General features: G+C 37.2%; 1 protein-coding gene across 2 annotated transcripts in view; it reads left to right on the top strand.

The window, feature by feature from the left end:
- TNKS (tankyrase) overlaps positions 1 to 11,740 on the top strand; it is a 216,116-nt gene extending 204,376 nt beyond the window's left edge. For both annotated transcript variants that reach the window (XM_081269053.1, XM_081269054.1), the window contains 2 exons: positions 411 to 567; positions 6,189 to 11,740. In XM_081269053.1, coding sequence (XP_081125179.1) covers positions 411 to 567; positions 6,189 to 6,275 — 244 coding nt within the window. In that variant the 3' untranslated portion in view covers positions 6,276 to 11,740. The remainder of the gene's footprint in view (positions 1 to 410; positions 568 to 6,188) is intronic.
- The last annotated feature ends 8,570 nt before the right edge of the window (positions 11,741 to 20,310 follow it).

The raw sequence follows: 20,310 nt of genomic DNA, 5'->3' as shown, positions 1-20,310 counted from the left end.
TCTAGTATTTCCCTTTTCCCATTAGACACAACCTAATACCAGTTATTTTCTATGGGTGATTTCTAAGCCACACCAAAACTACTTTAAACTAGAACTATTAAGCCTGATAATTATTTATAATAAATTATATGTCATATCCCATACCATTCCTAGACCTAAAATTTGAAAGCGACATGCAAGTTAGCTTTGCTTGTGTTAAGATTTTTGTAAAAAATTCAAAACCAGGGCTGGGGTTGTGGCTCAGCAATAGAACGCTTGCCTAGCACATGGGAGGCCCTGGGTTCAATCATCATAAAAATAAATAAAATAAAGGTATTTTGTCCAACTACAACTAAAGTATAAATATTTTAAAAAATTCAAAACCAACATTTACAGCTTCCTTCAAAGCATTGCTTTCTTTTTTTATTTAGACAAATGCTTTTCTGTAGAGTGACCCTTGGAAAATCCTTTCTGCAATTCAGCACCATGAAGATGGCCCATGCCCCTCCAGGTCATCACTCAGTTATTGGGAGACCAAGTGTCAATGGGCTGGCATATGCTGAGTATGTCATATACAGAGGAGAACAGGTATGTTACTCATCAATTATGCATAATCAAAGTTACTAAACATGTCATTACAGAATATGAGACTTATTTATAAGACTTAAGAAAACCTTTTAATAAAATATACACCTCATTGGTACCATTTATCACTTCTCACTTCAGGCATAAAATAAAGATGTGATTCTTTGACATTAACTTTGCATCAGTTACCTGTCAGCCAGGTAATGGCTTTTTTAATATGAAAGACTGAAAAAAAGGACAGCTGAGAAGTAAAGTCTTAGGTCTCATGCTGCTCTTGATGGTTGCTCTTCTGAGTTAATGTTCTATAGTGTTTGATGACCCAAGAAAGTAGTGAAGAGCTAAGAGCAGCTGCCATTTGATGGATCTTCTTCATGGGTGTACTTACTATGGCTGGTTATATGATTTGAACCTATAATTCTGATCATGGTACTGTAGCTTTCTCAGTCATAAAGCTGCAGTATATTTTATTTTGTCAACTGCTTGGGGCTCTGAAGTAAAATTGGAAAAAATACTTATGGAAATATATACTTAATTCAAACCTATCTTTAGCTCTCACAGTACTGCTTCCAATGTGTCTGAAAACAAAAATTTTATAGTTTTTGTTGAATTTCAAATGAATACCATGATGAAAAAAATAACCTTTAGTATTGCTTATTGCTATTGCTTTCAGCAGGCAGAGATAAGAAATTTATACACATATATGTCCACACAAACATATGTGCTTAAATGTAAATGAAACTGAGCCCAGGTCTTAATCTCTTATAACATTCCCAGCTAGAAGGAACAAAGCCTTCTTGAAGAAACAGATAATTTAAGGGCTGAATTAGGTACAAGGTGGACCTTAGATATCTTGTTATGCCACTGCTCAAAAATAAATAAAGCAAAACCATGGGGGCACATCACAAAGATACAGAAGCCAGCTTGAAGGAGCTCCCACTCGACAGTTAAACACTAAAATAAGTACAGTAATGAATTTTAAACTTTGGGGGGAAAAAAGGAATTTATTATTCTGTTCTGATAATAAAGGATAAATAAATGAGGGAGGGAGGGAGGCTCTTGATCACAGTAGGATGTCAAGGACAAATGGATAGTTCTGGAGAGAATATTGGAGTTGGAAAAATTACCATTTTGAACCATTATATGACTGCTAAATTTAGGTGCTAATTTCAAAAGGAGAATATTTGTATCATCTTTTTATTACAGAGTTACAAAAGAGGGGGGAAACACTAATTGCACATTGAAGAAAGGGGACAGTGCCTTGACCAGATAATTAAAATTAACATGAGGGACAGATGGGCATATAGCATGTCTCCAGAGAGCTATCCTAAGAAGGGCACCGACATCATCTATGCCATATTCGGGCACAAAATATATAAATCTAATCAAAATGAACAGGTTTTTTTTTTAATGTGGAAAGATTGATTTTTCAAAACTGTCAGCATTACAAAAGAGTAAAACGAGAAATTTTCCAGATAAATGTGGCCCCTAAAATTTGTTGATACTGGAAGTGAAAGGACACTATTAGATCAACTGATAAAACTGGAACAGTAGATAGAAAAAAGTATTTTATCAATGTAAAATTATAATGTTGATACAATACAAATTATCTATTTTTAGGAAATACAAACTGGCATCGTATTTATGAGTAAAAGGCCCTAATGATGTATATAACTTAAATGTTTCAGAAAAAAAATAGGTGTGTGTGTGATTTTGTAGAAGGATGTACATGTATATATATATCTAGATGGAGATGGGGGAGGTGAAAATGATAAAGCAAATGAGATGGATCTGGGTAAAAGTTATATAGGTGTGTGGGTACCATATTAACTTGCAATTTAAATTTGTAGTTGTTTCCAGATAAGTTTAGAAAAACAAACAAAAAATTCTCCATTTTTCTGTTTAAATTGCAAATTCCAGACTTGCAGAGAAAATGTTTTTACTTTGAATCAGTATTTATACTTGTGGAAATTTGTATTAGATATAATCAGTGATTTGTCACACATAAGATTGTTGTTTATCATAATGAAAAAATTAACCTAAATATTCAGCAGAATAGGCACTGGAGTGTGGCTCAGTTGTAGAACGTTCACCTAGCATGTGTGAGGCACTGGGTTCGATCCTCAGCACTACATTAAAAAAATAAATAAGTAAAAATAAAGGTATTGTGTCCATCTACAACCAAAAAAAATTTTTTTAATTCAACAACATAGGTTAAATTTTTGTGTAATAATATGCCTGTTAATGCCTTGTATTGAGATTATAAGTTATTTGTTTTCTTCATCTTTCATTTCTAAATATATTATAAGTTACCTATAGTAAACATTTTCTCTTCATTTGGATTGAAAGAAATAATAAGAAATGCTTAGAAAATAAAAGTAAGTTTACATTTCTGAAATGAATCATTCAACTATTTCCCAAGTAAAAGTTGACTTGGTAACTTGCTTAAAAGTCTGGCAATTTAGCTCAGTGGGATACACCTCTGGGTTCAATCCCCAATAACCAACCTCCCCTCAACCAAAAAAAAAAAAAAAAAAGCATTCCTTAGTGTTCATTTTATTTCAGGGAAGGATACTCATTCTTCCACATCCAAGTAGACTTGCCTACATGGATAGTGTTAATAAATGTAGTGTCTACTAATTGAACAGTTTCTGGTGAATAATTTTTTCTGACTTTATGAAATTTTCCTTTCCCAACTTTTATATCATTCTCCTTAGTTACAAAGTCATCTTTATTCTTAGTGTTTGACACTTTCAAGAACACATAGATGTTATTTTCAGAAGATTGATGTAAGGAATATTATTTATTAGTGGGATTATTTCCTTAGGATTTAAAAAAATTGATAGGTAAGCTACACTTGAAAAGAATGGCTCTCATTATAACATACATTGAACTTAAAATATCAGGAGTATGTTTATGTGTTTTACACTTCACATTAGACATAAAGGAGAGAGATTCTCTCATCTTGGTTGCTACAGAGAGTTTGTCTGTTTTACTGAAATGGTCTGAAAAATGCAGAACATTTAACCTGGAGAAGAACAGACTATAGAATGGTTTTTAGAATGGTTTTCCATTATACAGAATTACTCAAGAGTGTATGACAGTCCCTTCTTCATCACTATGAGAAATAAACAGAGCATTTGAGTTTAAATTTTAGCATTAGGAATTTGGATTAAGGAAAATGTCCTGAATGTGAATTAACCAGAGTGGATGTTGAGTTTTAGGAACATAAAACAAGAAAAACATCTGTTTTTTATAACCAGCGTGGACTTAAAGTGACTTAACAGGGTGTAATGTTTTTGAGTCCATCCTAGTCCCTTTTAGTCTTGTAGTTTAATGATTTCTTTCCTTTAAATCCCTTTGAACTTTGATATGACTAATTGGTGTCTTAACTGTACACAGAAACAATTCAATAACCTAATTAGTAGGAACAGTAGCACTCATTAAGAAGGGCCTTGAAGTAATCAATGCCATTAGAATCTTAGAATCTGACAAAAGTTTACATATGTCAGAGATCATCTTAAACAGTGAGCTACCAAAATGTGTATGTCAGCGTTCCTGACTTCTCTGCTTAAGCAGCTTATCTACAAGCATAAAAGAAGGCATCATACCAAGTATCAGAGGGAGTAAACTTCATTGGGACATAAGAAAGTAGGAACAAGCTTCGTGCTCACTTTTAACATATAGTATGTGCTCCTCACCAACCTTAAGATTCTTTTCTTAACCATTAAACCATCTGATTAACTACTCTGTTTCCATTTTCTATAAGTATATGAGATTTGTTACATTCTTTACACTAAACTCTAGAATTAACAGTAAGCGTCTAACCCGGCTTGTTTTAGTACCTAAAAACTAAAATGCATTAAAAGCATTGTAAGAATTAAGCAGTATGCAAATTATAATAAAGTAACATTACAGACTCTTCAGTTATCGAAGCTTCAACTTAGAAAGTCAAGAGATTGTTGATCTTGATTATTCCAACAAACATACTAATTGATGGATCATTGCGATTTTTAACTCAAACCAGAGCAGACTGAAATTTTGAAAAAGAACCCGATGAATGGTAATGGCTCTATACATGCATATCAACTTTTTAAAATACATTTATGTTTATTTTCTTTTTAAAATACTAGCTGAGACATCTTAGGAGGCACTACTCTATGTTGAATGATAATGATGGTACTAACATTAATAGTAATAACCAACTCATTGAATTCTTACTATGACAGATCTATTGTAAGACCTTAGTATTTAGTCCTCATAAAAATCCAGGTATTATTACTGTTCACATTAATAGATGAGGAAAGCTAAGACATAGATGTGTAGTAATTTCTGTCACCTAGGATCAAAGTATACTAGTTTTAAAGGATTCAAGCCAGGTACAGTGGCACACACTTATAATCCCAGCTCCTCAGGAAGAAAGATCTTGAGTTCAGGGCCAACTGGAGCAATTTAAATATCCTCCCCAGCTTTTATAAAAAGAAAGAGAGACAAAGCAAAAATTCAGTAACTCTATCACAAGGTTTTGTTTGTTTTTTGTATTTTGCTTTTTAAATGTTAAAATGATTCAGTTTTTTTTTTTTTTATCCCGTGTCTGTATGCAAGTAATTTATAGGTCAGGATTTAACAAATTATTTTGGGATCCGAAAACATTTTGAGTACCAAGAAGTATTATTTTTCAGCCACAGGACACTCTGAAATACTAAGCCTAGTTTTATCCTCATGTTTATATTTAGGGTTGAAGAATTTTGCATAGTAAACAAACTAAGGGGGTTTTTTGTTCCTCCTTTCTTTCCAATAGCTGTCTTCGTAGTGATTTCTGGTTAAGATTTGTAATGTTTTCTCTGGTCAGCCTTCGTTTTTCTGCTCCTGTGGAGAAGTGCTCATCCCATTCCATTTATTGAACTTTGTTTTATTAATTGCAAGAATTTAAAAAAAGAAAAAAGAAGTGGTGGGGGTAGGGAGCAAGTCTAAATCTGAGCCATTATCTTTTCCAAATATGATGCCTGTAATTTGTTTCTTAAAATGGTCCCCCAAACTGTTTCCTCTAGGTTATGGGAGACTCAACACATTCACCCTTTCTCCTCCTAGCTCAGAGGGTTGCATCATTTTCTATGATTAATCTGATCTCAGTTGGACAGAATTCTTCTTTCATTTAACAGACTTTTATTGACCACATACTATGTGACAGTACTGTGCTGTATAAAAGATATTAGTGCTGCCTTGTGCAGTTGTTTTCCTGTTTATGGCATGTGACTCTGTAAGAAGGGATGAACAGAATGTAACTATAGTTTTTAAAGTAGAATTAGGGGATTGGAAGTATGGCTCAATGGAGAGCACTTGCCTAGCATGTGCAAGACCCTGGGTTTCATCCCCAGCACCACACACACACAAAAGCAGAAACAACATCCAGTTTTCTATATTGTGAGATTTATACATTTATATACAAACAAGCAGGAGGACCTCCTAGTTGTTCAGACACCTGTTATTAGATTGGATTTTGTAGGGTTCTAGGTCTATGTAGAATACTGTTTACCATCAGTAACCTCTGAAGCTTCCACATTAAATAAGGCTTTACAATTTTACCTGTCAGAAGAATGAGTTGCTTTTCTTTTTGTCCGTAACAGGCATACCCAGAGTATCTTATCACCTACCAGATCATGAAGCCAGAAGCTCCTTCACAGACCTCAACAGCCGCAGAGCAGAAGACCTAGTGAATGCCCACTGGTAAAGACCAAGTCGATTCAAACCTGGGACTGGATTACAGTGGATTGTTTCCAACAACAACAAAACAAAACAAAAAAAATCAATATTCTGTAAATCCCTGACAGCCTAGAAATAAGCTGTTTGTCTTTTATAAAGCATTGCTATAGTGATGAATATAGTATGAGTAACTGATACATACTCAACTGCTACTGTTCCCTTTGAGGAAATGTTTACAGGGGCGGCCTTTTAACATATCTCAGGCTCATTTCCATTGCAGTTATCCATTTCTAAAGCAAGGTCGCTTTGATCTACACTTGGAAATGGAAAAAAGAGAAGACGTACCAATATTGTTTCAAATGTTCACAACTTACACACTACATTTGCTTTGTTAGATATGGCATGTGGATATAGCAAATATGCACAGGCTCATTTTTAATTTTGTCCAAACACACATCATTGATGCTGGGGGTTTTGTTTATTTTGTTTGTTTTTTGGTTATTTTGAAAATGAGCCAGAGCCTTCCTGAGGATATTTTGCACAAAGTTATACTGACTAAAATCATTAACAGTGCAGCCCAAGCTTCTGGCTGAGCAAAATTCTATTTCCACATTTTGCGTTTGATTTTGTATCTGTACTTCTTGATAACAAAAATCGAGATGAAAAGGAAAAGCATCAAATTTTAGTTTTCTTTAATGAATTGGCCCATCTGCCAAGAGAGCTCCCAATTTGAGACAACGTCAAAGCTGGGGACGACTACTTGCTCTTTCCAAAACAAGCCCCACTGCAGGGTTGTTCAGGATAGTGCTGGAAATCCCAGGAGAGCACAGCCAGGGAAATGCTAGAGTGAGGGGATTATGACTTCAGTTCCCAGGTGAAATGACTGGGGAGGCTGGGGAGGAGCAGCAGCATTAAAAAGAGAGAGGACCAAGTGATTCTCTATCATTGTAGCCCAGAAGGAGCGACAGGACTCCTCAGAGAATAAATAAATATTCCCTTCACTTAATCTGTACCACCAGAATTGTCGCCCCCAAAATTAGCTGCCTTATTTCCAAAGTCAATGGAATTATACTTCATTAGAGTCCCAAAAATTATTTCTTTATTATCTCTTTAGTTTAGAAAGATCCTATGTAGTAAATAGATGTACACAAATGCAAGAACTTTTTTTTACTCCAGATTTATTTTGAGTGGCATGCCTCAAATAGTTTATAAAGATCCCTGCACTAAATTTTTGAATCATTGCTTCAAACTTCTTAATATATTTAGACAAGGAAAACAAAAATTGAAACCAAAGCCTTTCAGTTATTTTTTTAGATGAAGATGGTAAAGAAGTACCATACTGTTTTCTTTGTGAAAGTACTGCTTGTTTTAATCAACAGTTGCCAAGTGCACATTGACACTTACAAAAAATTATCTCCTACAGTTCTTACACTTGCCCTGTTCACCTTAATTTTCAAAAAGAAATTGCGTGCATTGTTTTATTTACTTGACATGCTGTACATCTACTCAGCTCTGAAGCAAAAGAAGCATAAACATGGTGGGAAAATAGGAAAAACGGTATGACACAAACTTGCCATTTCAATTTAACGTCCTAAAAACTAATCTGGGTTTGTTGTTGTTATTTTAATGCAGGCTGATGAAGCTGTGACCTCCTTTAATCTCCAGAAGTGAAATAAAATGGTTACATGCAAAAATTCTAGAAATAGGTCTTGATATACACATTTTGCTCTCTCTCTTTCCTTTTTTTTTTCTTCTTTTTTTTTTCCCTGCTTGAGTACAATGCTAGAACTAAGCATCCACAGAGTAGTTTAAATTTTGTAGCTGAATCTTGCATGGGTCCTCAAAATTAAATCAAGAATATTAACCTCAGTTGTTGCTTCTACTGAAGTTTCAGACCCAGGCTGGGTGTTTGTGTCTTGGCTACATGTTTAGTAGCACTAGAAGTCCATATAAAGCTTCAAAAATTGATACTAAGAGGGTTTTGTTTTTTCTTCCTTCCCTTCTCTTTTGCTGTGTGTAACAAAGGGTTGAAGAAATTGCCATCTGTGTGGTTTTCAGTAGTTGTGAAGTGTGCATTACTTGCCCCATCCCCTGGCATAGTTTTAAATGGTAAACACAGCTGTGATTTTTAGTTACGTAAAAGAGTTAATATGATATAGATATGGAAAACTTAATAGCTTCATTAAAAAGATAGACCACTACCCAACTGTGGTTATATGTTGTGTTGTTTCCATCACACTGACCAGATTAACGGATGTTCCAGTTTTAAACTTGAGCCTTACACTTGGAAAAGTGAACTGTGGTTCATTATTTAAACTGCTGGTATTACATGTCTGATGTTTTGTGTACTGAGAAAACATGCTGTGTAGTGGGGGGTGTTTGCAGTGCCTCTGGTCTTGTAATCATTCAAGTATGCGGTAGTTTTTGAAAGAATATTCTTATATTATCTGCTGAAGAATGTGGGTTAAGGGAGATATCACAAGAACCAAGACAGTTTTTCAGAACTTGAAAACCAAGCGTCATCATGAGTATGCTCAAAAGTTGGCAAAAATGTATTACATTTGGAAATTACTTTTTCAGAGTAGTAAGAAGAACCTCTGGCATTAAATTAAGCTGAAATGTATTTAATTTCTTGTGTCTGCAATATATAGAAATACTAGCAAGATCGGGACTTCCCTAAAATGATGTGTTTCTCAAACCAAATGGAAGAGAGAATCTGAACATCTCCACCAGTTTTACCACAGCTGTAAATCAAAGGGGTTCTGTCTAGACCTGATGGTTCCAGTTTACCAGGTTTTGGCCAACTGGATACATAGCTATAAATTAAGTGTCCTAGACACTTTTCTCCTTGTACTTGACCTTCAGTTTTCCCCAGATTGCTAGTCAAGAATTTAAAATAGCTCCAAACATTACCTTCGATCTCACTCAGTGTCCTTCTTTCTTCATCTTAGAAAATAAATCTAGGTACTTCTCCATTTTCATATCAAACCAGAACTTGGAGGCCTCATGCACTCTCCTCAGAAGATTCTAACCAAATGACAGCATGGAACCCAGAGTTTAATTCTATGCAAAATTACAACAGTACAACCAAGATTCTTATTTTCCTTTTCATTCTTGGAACTTAGAATTCCTAGCTTTTCAAGCAGCGTAAGTAGAATTAAACAATACCAATGTCTTCATGAAACGGCATCCTTATGCATCATTGAGCTTGATGTTAGCCATCTCCCCTTGCTCTCAAAATAGCAAAGTACATTAGAATACACAGAGAAATGCCTGAATGTGACAAGCAAAAAAAAGTAATATAGATTAACATTCTATCACTGATATTATACAAAAAAATAAAATTTTGGTTAACACTAGAAAACAATATAAGAATGCAAGAAGTTGTCTAGGTTTTTCTCTATTGCAGTATATTTCCCTATTGCACGAAGGATTATTGGATATTGCTCCCCCCACCCTTTTCAAACACGTGCACTGTCTGGATTCCTGTAAATGGCCTTGCAAACAGAAATGGTGTATTTTTAATCACTTTTCCCCAGTGTGTTCACATCCCGTTAGTGTGATAGCTATGATAACAGCCTTCTTACTGTGTTTTCTGTCAACCTAGTTATCTTGTATAGAGTTATAGACTTTAGTCATTCAGCTTATATTCAAAACCAACATTAAAATAGGGTTTTACATGTCAGAAATTTATTTAAAGGCTGAAATTAATTTTGTTTGATGTCAAATCAATGACAAAAAAATGAAAGTAATATTTGAGCTATCATTTGACACATCTAGCATATAACAAGGTAATGCATTCAAAAAAATACCATCCTAAACAGTGAGATTTCTTCAAGCAACTCATGCATTCTGCATTTAATAGACAAGTAAATATTTCTAAATAAGAAAGCCTTAACTGTGGCAGAAACTTTTTAACCTTTTATATTCTAATAAATGTTGAAAAGTGTCCATGAGTCAGGCATGTCTCCATGTATTTCATATCTGTTAAGCTTATTTCACGAGGGTCTATTTCATAAATAATACTCCCTCACCTACAGTGGGGCTGGCGTAATAGTCCGTTCCAATCTGTTCGCATCTGAAATTCTTCAGCTACCAGACCTTCCGGTTTGGAGAAATGCTAGAAAGACTTCATTTAAAGCCTGTTAAGTTGATATATAATAACTTGATATCTTGAAGAATTTGAATGATATGAAGTTGTTTTTTAATCATTTTAAAATATAAACTATGTTGTATTACACTGAAAACCTTTCAGAAGCTGAAGATTTTATATATTCTGTAAGACCCAATATTGTTATGCTGTGACCAGCTTTAGTCTTCTGCCTAGAGTTTGGCCTCCTATGAAATGACACACTGGAGAAGATGCATTTTGACTCTTCATTCTTTCTCTTTTCATATTGCCACATCTACCTACTACCATCCTTTCAAAGAGTTTTCTTTATCTATATACTTATTTCCATATACAGCAAGAATGCCCTTGGTTGATTCAGAGCTTTGCAGAGAACTGCAGTTAAACATTGTAGTGAGATGTAACTCACATACCCTCTCACCTCTCCACCTCACACCCTCTCACCTCTCTCAAAGTTCTGGATGAAAAACTAAAAAACACCTTAGTGAAATTAAGTAATAGCCTAGATCCAGAAAATGACCTTGACCATATAACCATTGTGTTCATTACATAGAACACTTAATGTGCATATGATACCTGCTTCTGCTCCCATTGGTTTAAGCTTATCTTTGTGGTAGTAATATTTGTCTTTGTCATCTACAAAACTGAAAAGGTACTTTGATAAACAAGGTTTCTCAAAAACATTTACAAAACCAGCTTGGAGGAAATTAGAGTGTTTCCTGGCAGCAGCATTTGGAGTAGTGATTGTATTTCCCATTGTGATGTTTGTCTGTGTAAGTAACCAATGTAGTGACCCTTTGGTTTGTTATTGGTGTTGTTTTTATTTTTAGTCTGTGACCCACCAGTGGCAGGTGGTTCCAACTCCTGCTTCTTTCTTTTTACATTTGTCTATTTGTAGGATTGCCAGATAAAACTCAAGATGCCCAGTTAAATTTGAATTTCAGACAATTTTTTAGCTTAATTACATTTCATGCAAAATTTGGCATACCCTTATCATTAAAAAAAAGAACTATTCAATGTTTATGTGAAATTCAAATTTAATTGAACACCTGGATTTTGTCTTTTTCTAAATCTGGCAATTCTACTGATTTAGTCATGGAAAACCACTTACAGCATGTAAATTCTTCTAGTCTTCATTATCGTTTGCCTGGAATAGAAGACCTTTTTTCTCTCACCCTCTATTTATTTCCAAAAGAGGGCATCAAGGAACTTTACCTGCCTCCATGGTAGGTTTCTATTTAAAACATATTTGTGATCATATTTAACCTGTAATTGTGCTTTGGCTTAACGTCTAACTTACAGTACTTGTAATTGATTAATATTCAATAAAAACATTTGTAAAGTATACTGTGTATAAATAACAGCTCTTAAGTATTTTCCTTTCATTTCATTCTGACCAACCCCACACAAATGACCTGAAACCATAGAATTCACATAGCCACACTCCTTCTTTTTTCTGAGTAAAATCTGGGTTTGAGGTGCCTTATCCTCACTGTAGCCAGTGTGGGAGTTTACGAAAGTATAGCAATGGCAAGAGAAACATGGGTTCCTTCAAGAAACGTCTCTTAAAAGGCAGTGGACCAGAGTCAGAGCTCACACCAGTTCGAAGGGCAGCTCATAGGATCTCTTGGTTGGACTTCTCAGAGGCTCCCTCTGTCCACCTCTCACATTGGAGAAGGGAAGGGGAAGAAAACCAACTTAAGTCAAGGTAAATATTAAAGACCTAACACAATGCCTGGCATAGAGAATGGGGGAATTTTACCATTTCTTCCCCCATCTTTTCTCCATACTTAGTGATCCATTAGGTAGCAACTTAAAGCTAGAATTCTTTACCAGAGGGAGTATCAGAGTCACAAGTAGACTTGGAAATTAAGTACTTGGAAGCCTTTTGTTAACCCTGCAAATAATAGTAGCTGTCGTTAAGGCCATAAGATAAGCCAAGTTCCTTCTTCCGCCACCCCCCCCACACCTACATCCCCAGCCTTCTTTGGCTTTTATTTTGAGACGGGCTTATCTCAAAATACTTTCCCCTAACAGACCCAGCATTGTTACTATGTACCAACCTCTGACTATGTGTAGAGTCTCAGTATGAGTAGAAATGTAAACAAAAAGAGTTGATGCCATTATGTGATTTTATGTCACCAGTGTCTCACGAGATCAAATTCTAAATGCTTTTAGACTCAGGTGCTCTGCTTTGATTATCCTATTAGAAAAACTAGAATATCTGAGTTGTGCACAGAAAGCAAGTGGACTTTAAAATAACAGAATTTCAACAGCTTGGTTTTGCTTGATGATACAGAAATATCTGATTTTATAACTCAAAACCACAGTGGGTGGTGACTTAGCCAAAGGGCAGAGGCAGAAGGCTACAAATCGCTTGCTAGACTGGATTGATTTTTTAAATAAAATTATTTGCAAGAAAAATAAATCCTATCAATATAAAGGGATGGGTGTTTCTTACGCAGCAAATTTTAAAGAACTGTTTTTTAATTCCATTGCCTATAGTGCTTGGGTTCTTGGGACACATCTCAGAGTAGAGGCAGTATACCCTATTTATAGCACAGTAAACCTTTATCTTTTGGTTTGGCTCACTCTTCCTCATTTTATAATCCTAAAACAGCTCAAAAGACCTCCATGCTAAAGGAGCACCTGATTCTACATTGGAAATAATAAAAGAGATAATCTGCTCCCATCCAGTTAGGACCTCACTGCCAGGGTTTCTGATTGGCATCTGCTCTGAAGGTCTGGACATAGGAAAAGGAAGTAGAAAGGGTGTATGTCTTCATTTTGGCCAATTTCCACCATAAAACTGCTTCAAATATGGTAGTAGGTCACATGTTGATTTTGTTAATTGGATTTTTTACATACTTTTCCTGGCTAAGGACTTATTTATAAAGTAAATCTGTTTACGTTCATAATTTTGCTTACAAGTCAAAAGTAATAAAAGTAAGGTAACAGTGGATGGAATCATTGAGGGCATGGAGAGGCCAAAGTTGTCAGGAAACCAGTGTCTACCACATACCCCTAGGTTCCTTCATAACTCCAAGAGTGCTCTATGCCTCTACTTTTGTATTCACTAAACAGGAATACTATCTGCCAAATAGTTTGAAGGATATCAAAGTTAGACAAATCAAATGCTTTTGAGGTGCTAGGAGAAAATGAAAGCACAATGAATGTAGATGACTAGATAAGTCTGTTAGTGCAGCTAATTTGTTGGATTAAATAAGACCCCAGTCTCCACTTGCTAGCCATAGAACCAGTGGGCAGTTTCCTCCCAGTGCCTGTTTCCTCCTCTTTAAAAATGAGTACACTTATTACTATGTTTCATAGTCTCTGAGAAATTGACTAATTTTATAGCAAGTGGTTTTGTTTTGTTTTTGTAATCCAAAAACTGACTCCATTGTCCTTCCCACTCCCGAAGAGAAAGCACATGGTTGGCCAGAAAGGGGATTAGAAGAAATAAATTGCATAATTGGCTTAGACCCCTTGAAGAATTTTCTGCTGGATTGAAGCCCAGGGTGCTGCAGAGTAGAACCGGAAGTCCAAAATCAGATCTAAAGTTTTGGTTGCTCCCTATGGATGCGGTAATGAGAATGGAGAGTTTTATAGGAATTTACATTTGGAATATCATCTATTATCAATGATCACGGTGCAGTGCATTTACCCAAATACTCGGAAAGGAAAACCTAAAACAAGATCTGGATTAGACTTTGGAAGACTGCCACAGACCCAAGGCAAATGTAGGGGAAGGAGTTGGGAGAAGGAGTTGTTGAGTTGAATCTGATTCCGTCATTACCATCTAATAGTGTTATCTCATGGTGATAGCCAGGAGTGAGAGAAAGGCAAAAGATTTATTCAACAATTGTTTTAATTGAACTCTTCTAAACTAGTTAATCATGATGAATATTATTTTTATTGTCAACTATTATTGTTTAGCTATCTTTGTGTGTCTGACTTCTCTCTCTAATCAGATGGTTCTTTTTTTTTAAATGGCCCCGGGCCATTGGATCCCCAATATAGCCTTATGCAGTGCCCTGAACATTGGTTCTATTTCCAGAATGCACTTGAGTAAACTAGCATATTGGCAGATCAATCTTTAATAAAGGGTGTGTAGATGAGTCCTGGTAAATCACCCAAAGCTGGTCACATATTATAGGATGAAGATGAAAATGGAGAATAACGTTGCATAGACTGAAAATTAGAATGAGTCTTCAGAGATCATCTGGTCTAGCTGCATTATTTTATTGATGAACATACAAGAATGTGAACAAGAGTAATGAGAGGAGTATGTGTGAAGATGCTATGGGCTGGGAAAGGGCAAGAGGAACCCTGCTAGGTCCTGGAAATATTCCGTATCTTGTTCTGGATAGTGGCTACATAAGTGTATACATACATAAAATTCATTGAGCTCTACATTTAAAATTTGCACATATAATTGAGGTTATACCTCAGTTTTTTTAAAAAGAGGGATATAAAAAGTTGATTGGAATCTGTGCTTGTGTGAGACTTGATAACTTTGACTTACGTGGGCTATTCATGGGAAAGTACCTTCTGTTGATGTATTTTGGTAGTATATTTTGTGCATATCAGCAACCTGATTACAAAGTTTATATAGAAAGGGAAAAGACCCAGAATATCCCACACAATGTTAAAGAACAAAGTTGGAAGACAGATACTACCTAACTCTAATATTTATTATAAAGCGATGGTAATCAAGATGGTATGGTACTGGTGAAGGAATAGTCAGTCAGATGAGTGGAACAGAGTCGAAGGCCCAGCAATAAACCCACATAATCAACTGATCTTTGACCAAACAGCAAAGGCAACACAGGGGACGGAACGACTAGCCAACCACAGGCCAAAAAAAAAAAAAAAATGAATCTAGCAATAGACTTTATGTCCTTTACCAAAACTAAAATGGTAGCAGATCTAAATGTAAAACATAAACTCCTGGAAGATAACCAAGAAAATAAGAAGACTGTGGCTTATGGCCATCAATTTTTTTAGCTAAACACCAAAGGTATGTGTGAAAGAAAGGATTGATAAGCTTCATTAAAATTTAAAACTTTTGCTGTGTGAACAACATTGTCAAGTGAAAGAGAAGACAAGCCACAGGTTGGAAGAAAGTATTTGCAAAAGTTACATCTGTTAAACAGCTAACCCAACATAGAAAACTCATAAAAACTCAACAGGAAAATGAAAAAAAATGATCAAAAAATAGACAAAAGATCATACTAGACACCACTCTAAAGATATATGGAGACAGAAGTTCAGAGGTGTGAATAAGCATAGCACAGAAGATTTTTAGGGCAGCGAAACTGCTCTGTTTGTTACAGTGGATACATATTGTTATACAAATGTCAAAACCCATTGAATGTACACCAAAAGTGATCCCTGATATAAACTATGGACAGTGGGCAATATGGATGTCTTCTTACAGATTCACCAACTGTAACCAAAGGTGCTGCTATAGTGGGGAATGTTGACTGGTGGGAAAGAGAGGCATATGGGAATTCTGTGTACTTCCTGCTCAATTTTGCAATATTTCTAAGAGTGCCCTTTTAAAAAGTGTTTTGTTTTTTTTTTTTAAAGAGAGACGTGAAGGATAGAAAAGGCCATGCTTTGTGTAGCTGTGGAGAACCTTCCCTGACCACCTACTAAAAGCCCAGGCTGCATTCTGATGCACAGTTTAGCTCAGGTGCTCATCTCTGAACCTTGCCCTGTGGCTAAGTAGGTGGGATTATGTTGTTTAATTTAGGCCTGACTCAGGGGCTTCCCCTGAAGCATGTGGAAGAATGGATATACCCATGAATCAAATGGGGTGCTATTATTGAAGGATGAGATTTGATCTGTGCTGAGCAGCAGAAACAGCAAGGGAACATTATGATGAGTGACCCCTTAACAAGTTCAGTAGCTTCCCCCAAAACTCCCATATTACAGTGAGTGGGGAGCCAGTTTCCTAGTTACTGCTCTGATCAGACAGATGTCCTGCTGTCACAAGTGACCTGAGCTCCATTTTCAGGTCATCCTGGCTCCTTTCTCTGCTGTCACCAGGAGATTCCAGAACACAAGGGGGAACTTTGCCAATTCCAGAAGAGAAAGTATAGGCCACTTAACATGTAAATCCTGGGGTGGGCTGGGAAAAATCCTTTAGAGAATGAACAGTTAGGAAACCCTCAATATCAAAGGTGATAGCTCTCTCCAAAGTTTTCTCCTCCAGGAGGTACGTGGGGAAATTGACCACTTTGCCTGTTTCTAATCTTTCTCTCTGCCTTTGCCTGTCCTCCTAGCCCCTCACTACTAACCCTCCCATGAAAGGGAGCCACTGGCCCAGCTGGTTAGAACTGAGAACATATTAGCACATTGAACTACATTTTTTTTCATCAAGTGGGGTTCCTGTACTTCAAAATGACCTCGTATCTCCTCTTCTTTTCCCTGCCATAATCTGTACCTTCCCCTGTCCCTTCCGTCTCAACTAGGAAGTGTGGGATCTGCATCTTGGGGGATAAGAAGTTAAGAGGTCTAGGCTGAGTAATCCAACTCAGTTCTTACCAAAAAAAAGCCCATCATTGGAAGATAATAAATGCCTATTTAGTAGATGGTATTTATTTTTTTAACCTTTTTGGAATGAATATTTCAGTCTGAAACTCCCCACCCTTGTAGAGATGTGACCTCAGAGAACCAAAGGCATGAGTTTAGCAGGGGCTCACAGAGATGTCTGCAAAGCTCCCCCATATTACAGTGGTGGAGGATTCCAGTACACATTTCTGTTTGCTCTCCATGTCCTGCACTTGCATGGTCTCTGTGTCACTTACTGTACAAAAGCAAGATACCTCAAGTGGATGCAGAGAGAAGGATGCATAAGAGCAGATGTGAGGTGAGCTATGCAGGAACAGGGGGTCTGGAACTAGAATGAACTTCAAACATTCCTTGCCTCCATTTCCTCCTTACACTGCTTTTACAGCTCTCTACTTGCTGCATGTCTTTATCTAGGGATAGGTTTGTCTTTTTTAATGTTTCTGGAGAGATGAAGCAGGTACACAATAAGCAGCAGCATGCATGATTGATGGGAACGCTTGATTCAAACGTGGCTCCACCAAGCATCTGTGATCTTGTCCGATTTCATGCCTCTCTGCCCCCATCTATAAAACAGATTGTACTAGGACCCACATCTTATTAGGGATGTGGATTAGGAGTATCTGTGGTCTAACCAAGGAAGTTGCCGCAGTCTGGCTGGGCACAAAATCACGAGCCACTCACAGCCTTGTAGATTCAAATAGCTATTCTTCATTCCCGAACTCACACTGACACTCTACACACATTCTGGGGAAATCCACGTTCTGGCCTGCTAGGAGCCACAAGCAAATAATATGATGCATGGCACTTTCGGTTGTAAGGTGATGCCAGCTAGCCATTGAGATGATATGATTATGTTAAGATTGACATTCATATGGAAATTGGACTCCTGCTGTTCACCTTGGCCTGCTACAGGACTCATGTTACGGGACTCCTGGAGAGTTCCCATTGGTTGGGGAAGGATAGTAGGAGGGAATTCCGGGGGAGGTCCGCCCCCCCGCCCCCCGTTCCGGTAGACGCGCACGTGGATGGACCGGTTTTGGCTTGCCGGCGCGTTCGGAGTATTGGCGGCTTTTTCAAAAATAAAGTTTTGTTCCAGATTGAGTGGCTCGTGATTCTGTGCCCAGCCAGACTGAGGCAATTGGTGGCCTGGACGGGGAACGCCTGAAACTTAGAGGTGAGTAAAATTGCTCGCCCCTGAGGGAAGGTGACAGAATGGGTGACCATTTCAAAAAACAATGTGTTCTTGTTTTGATTTATTTTGTTTTTATTTCAAGCTCCCTAGCCCTAGAATTTTCTCAGGCGAACTGGGAAAAATGGTTGGCTCAAGGTTTGAAGTTATTCAGCCCTGAGAAAGAGAAAATTGATACAACCATTCTCTGCTCCGTTTTTGTTTCATTCTGCTTCGGCTTTGTTTTATCCTATCTTATTGGGTTACGTTACCTTTATAGTAGATTAGAATCTAGTAAAAAACAAACTGAAAAACTGTTAAGTAAATTGTTAGAGGTCCAAACTATGGTAGAAAAAACGCTAGGTCAAGCAAAAGAGAAGGTCTCTCAAGCTAGTCAGACAGAGGAAAATTTAAAGAAAGAAAGCTTAGAGGAAAAACAGCCATCAGGAGGAGAATTACAACAGGAGGCTGCTACTGACTCCATTCTATCACCAGAGGGCATAATTCAACCAACAGCTCCATCTACAGCTGAGCGGCCCTCAACTCCCGTAGTTGATGGATGGAATTCTGAGGCAGGACCCCAAAGATTAGCATGCCCTGTACTTGAGCAGGCAGGAGGGCAACGAATTCACCGTGCTTTAGATTTCAAAACAGTAAAGCAATTAAAGGAGACTGTAACAACCTATGGGCCGCAAGCTCCCTTCACGGTAAGCATGGTCGAATCTGTTACCAACTTGGACATGACACCAGCAGATTGGGCTAACATGTGTCGATCTGTACTAAATGGAGGACAATATTTGTTATGGAAGGTTGCCAATGAGGAATTTTGCATGGAGACAGCTAGGCGAAATGCAGAAGCCGGTTACCCTCAAAGAAATCTAGATATGTTATTAGGAAAGGGACCTTATGAGGGTCAAAGACAGCAAATTGAATATGACCTTGGCGTATACGCACAAATTGCTGTAGATGCAGTTAGGGCATGGAAAACTTTACAGGGGCATGGAGATTTACAAGGTCAATTATCTAAGGTAACACAAGGAACTAATGAACCTTACGCTGAATTTGTAGATAGGATTATTCAGACAGCCTCTAGAATATTTGGAAATACAGAACACGCAATGCCATTTATAAAACAACTGGCTTATGACCAAGCAAATTGCTGCAGAGAGGTCATTAGACCATGGAGACATGAAGATTTAAATACATATATTAAATTATGTAGAGACATTAATGAACAAGGGCAAGTCTTAGCAGCAGTACAACAGGCTTTAGATGCCAGGCCAAAAACATGCTATAATTGTAATCAAACAGAACATTTTAAAAGGAGTTGCCCCATAAGAGGAGGGTTTAACAAAACTAGGTATCAAAGGAGTAGAATACCGGGTATTTGCCCACAGTGCCATAGAGGGAAACATTGGGCTAATGAATGCCGTTCTCAAACCACCATAGAGGGTATTCCGTTATCAAAAAATGGACAAGGACCAAGTGTTTACCCATGATATTGTGGAGAAAGGTATCAGGCTCCATTGCCAAAAAACGGACTAGAGGGCCCAATGCCCCGGGGCCCAAAACCACAAATATATGGGGCAATGGAGGAACCCAGCAGCACCATCAAGGTAGTGCCCAGGACGCATTATCCATTAAATCCCTCATCAGACAAACTAGAGGGAGCACAGGGTTGGACATCTGCGCCTCTGCCAGAGCAGTACTAACTCCAGAGATGGGAGTTCAAATCATTCCCACAGGAGTAAAAGGACCTCTTCCCCAGGGAACAGTAGGCTTATTATTGGGACGCAGTTCTTCTACACTAAAAGGACTTATGATAAGTCCTGGGGTAATTGATCCCGATTATGAGGGTGAAATAAAAATTATAGCTAGTTCTCCAAGAGGTATATCAGTAATTTCACCAGGAGATAGAATAGCACAGTTATTAATAATACCCAGCCTGCATGATAAATTTTCCAGTTGTAATGTAGAAAGAGGTTCCAAGGGATTAGGCTCCACAGGTGTAGATTGGGCTATCCTGTCTTTAAATTTAAATTCTCGCCCAATGCTAAAATTAAATATTCAAGGACATGACTTTAATGGGCTGCTGGACACAGGTGCTGACCTCAGCATCATATCTCGTCAAGAATGGCCAAAACATTGGCCATTACAACAAGCCACTCAA

Source organism: Spermophilus citellus (assembly GCF_964194105.1).
Source record: "Spermophilus citellus genome assembly, chromosome: 16".
Lineage (NCBI taxonomy): Eukaryota > Metazoa > Chordata > Mammalia > Rodentia > Sciuridae > Spermophilus > Spermophilus citellus.
This window is presented reverse-complemented; position numbering and strand designations above follow the sequence as displayed.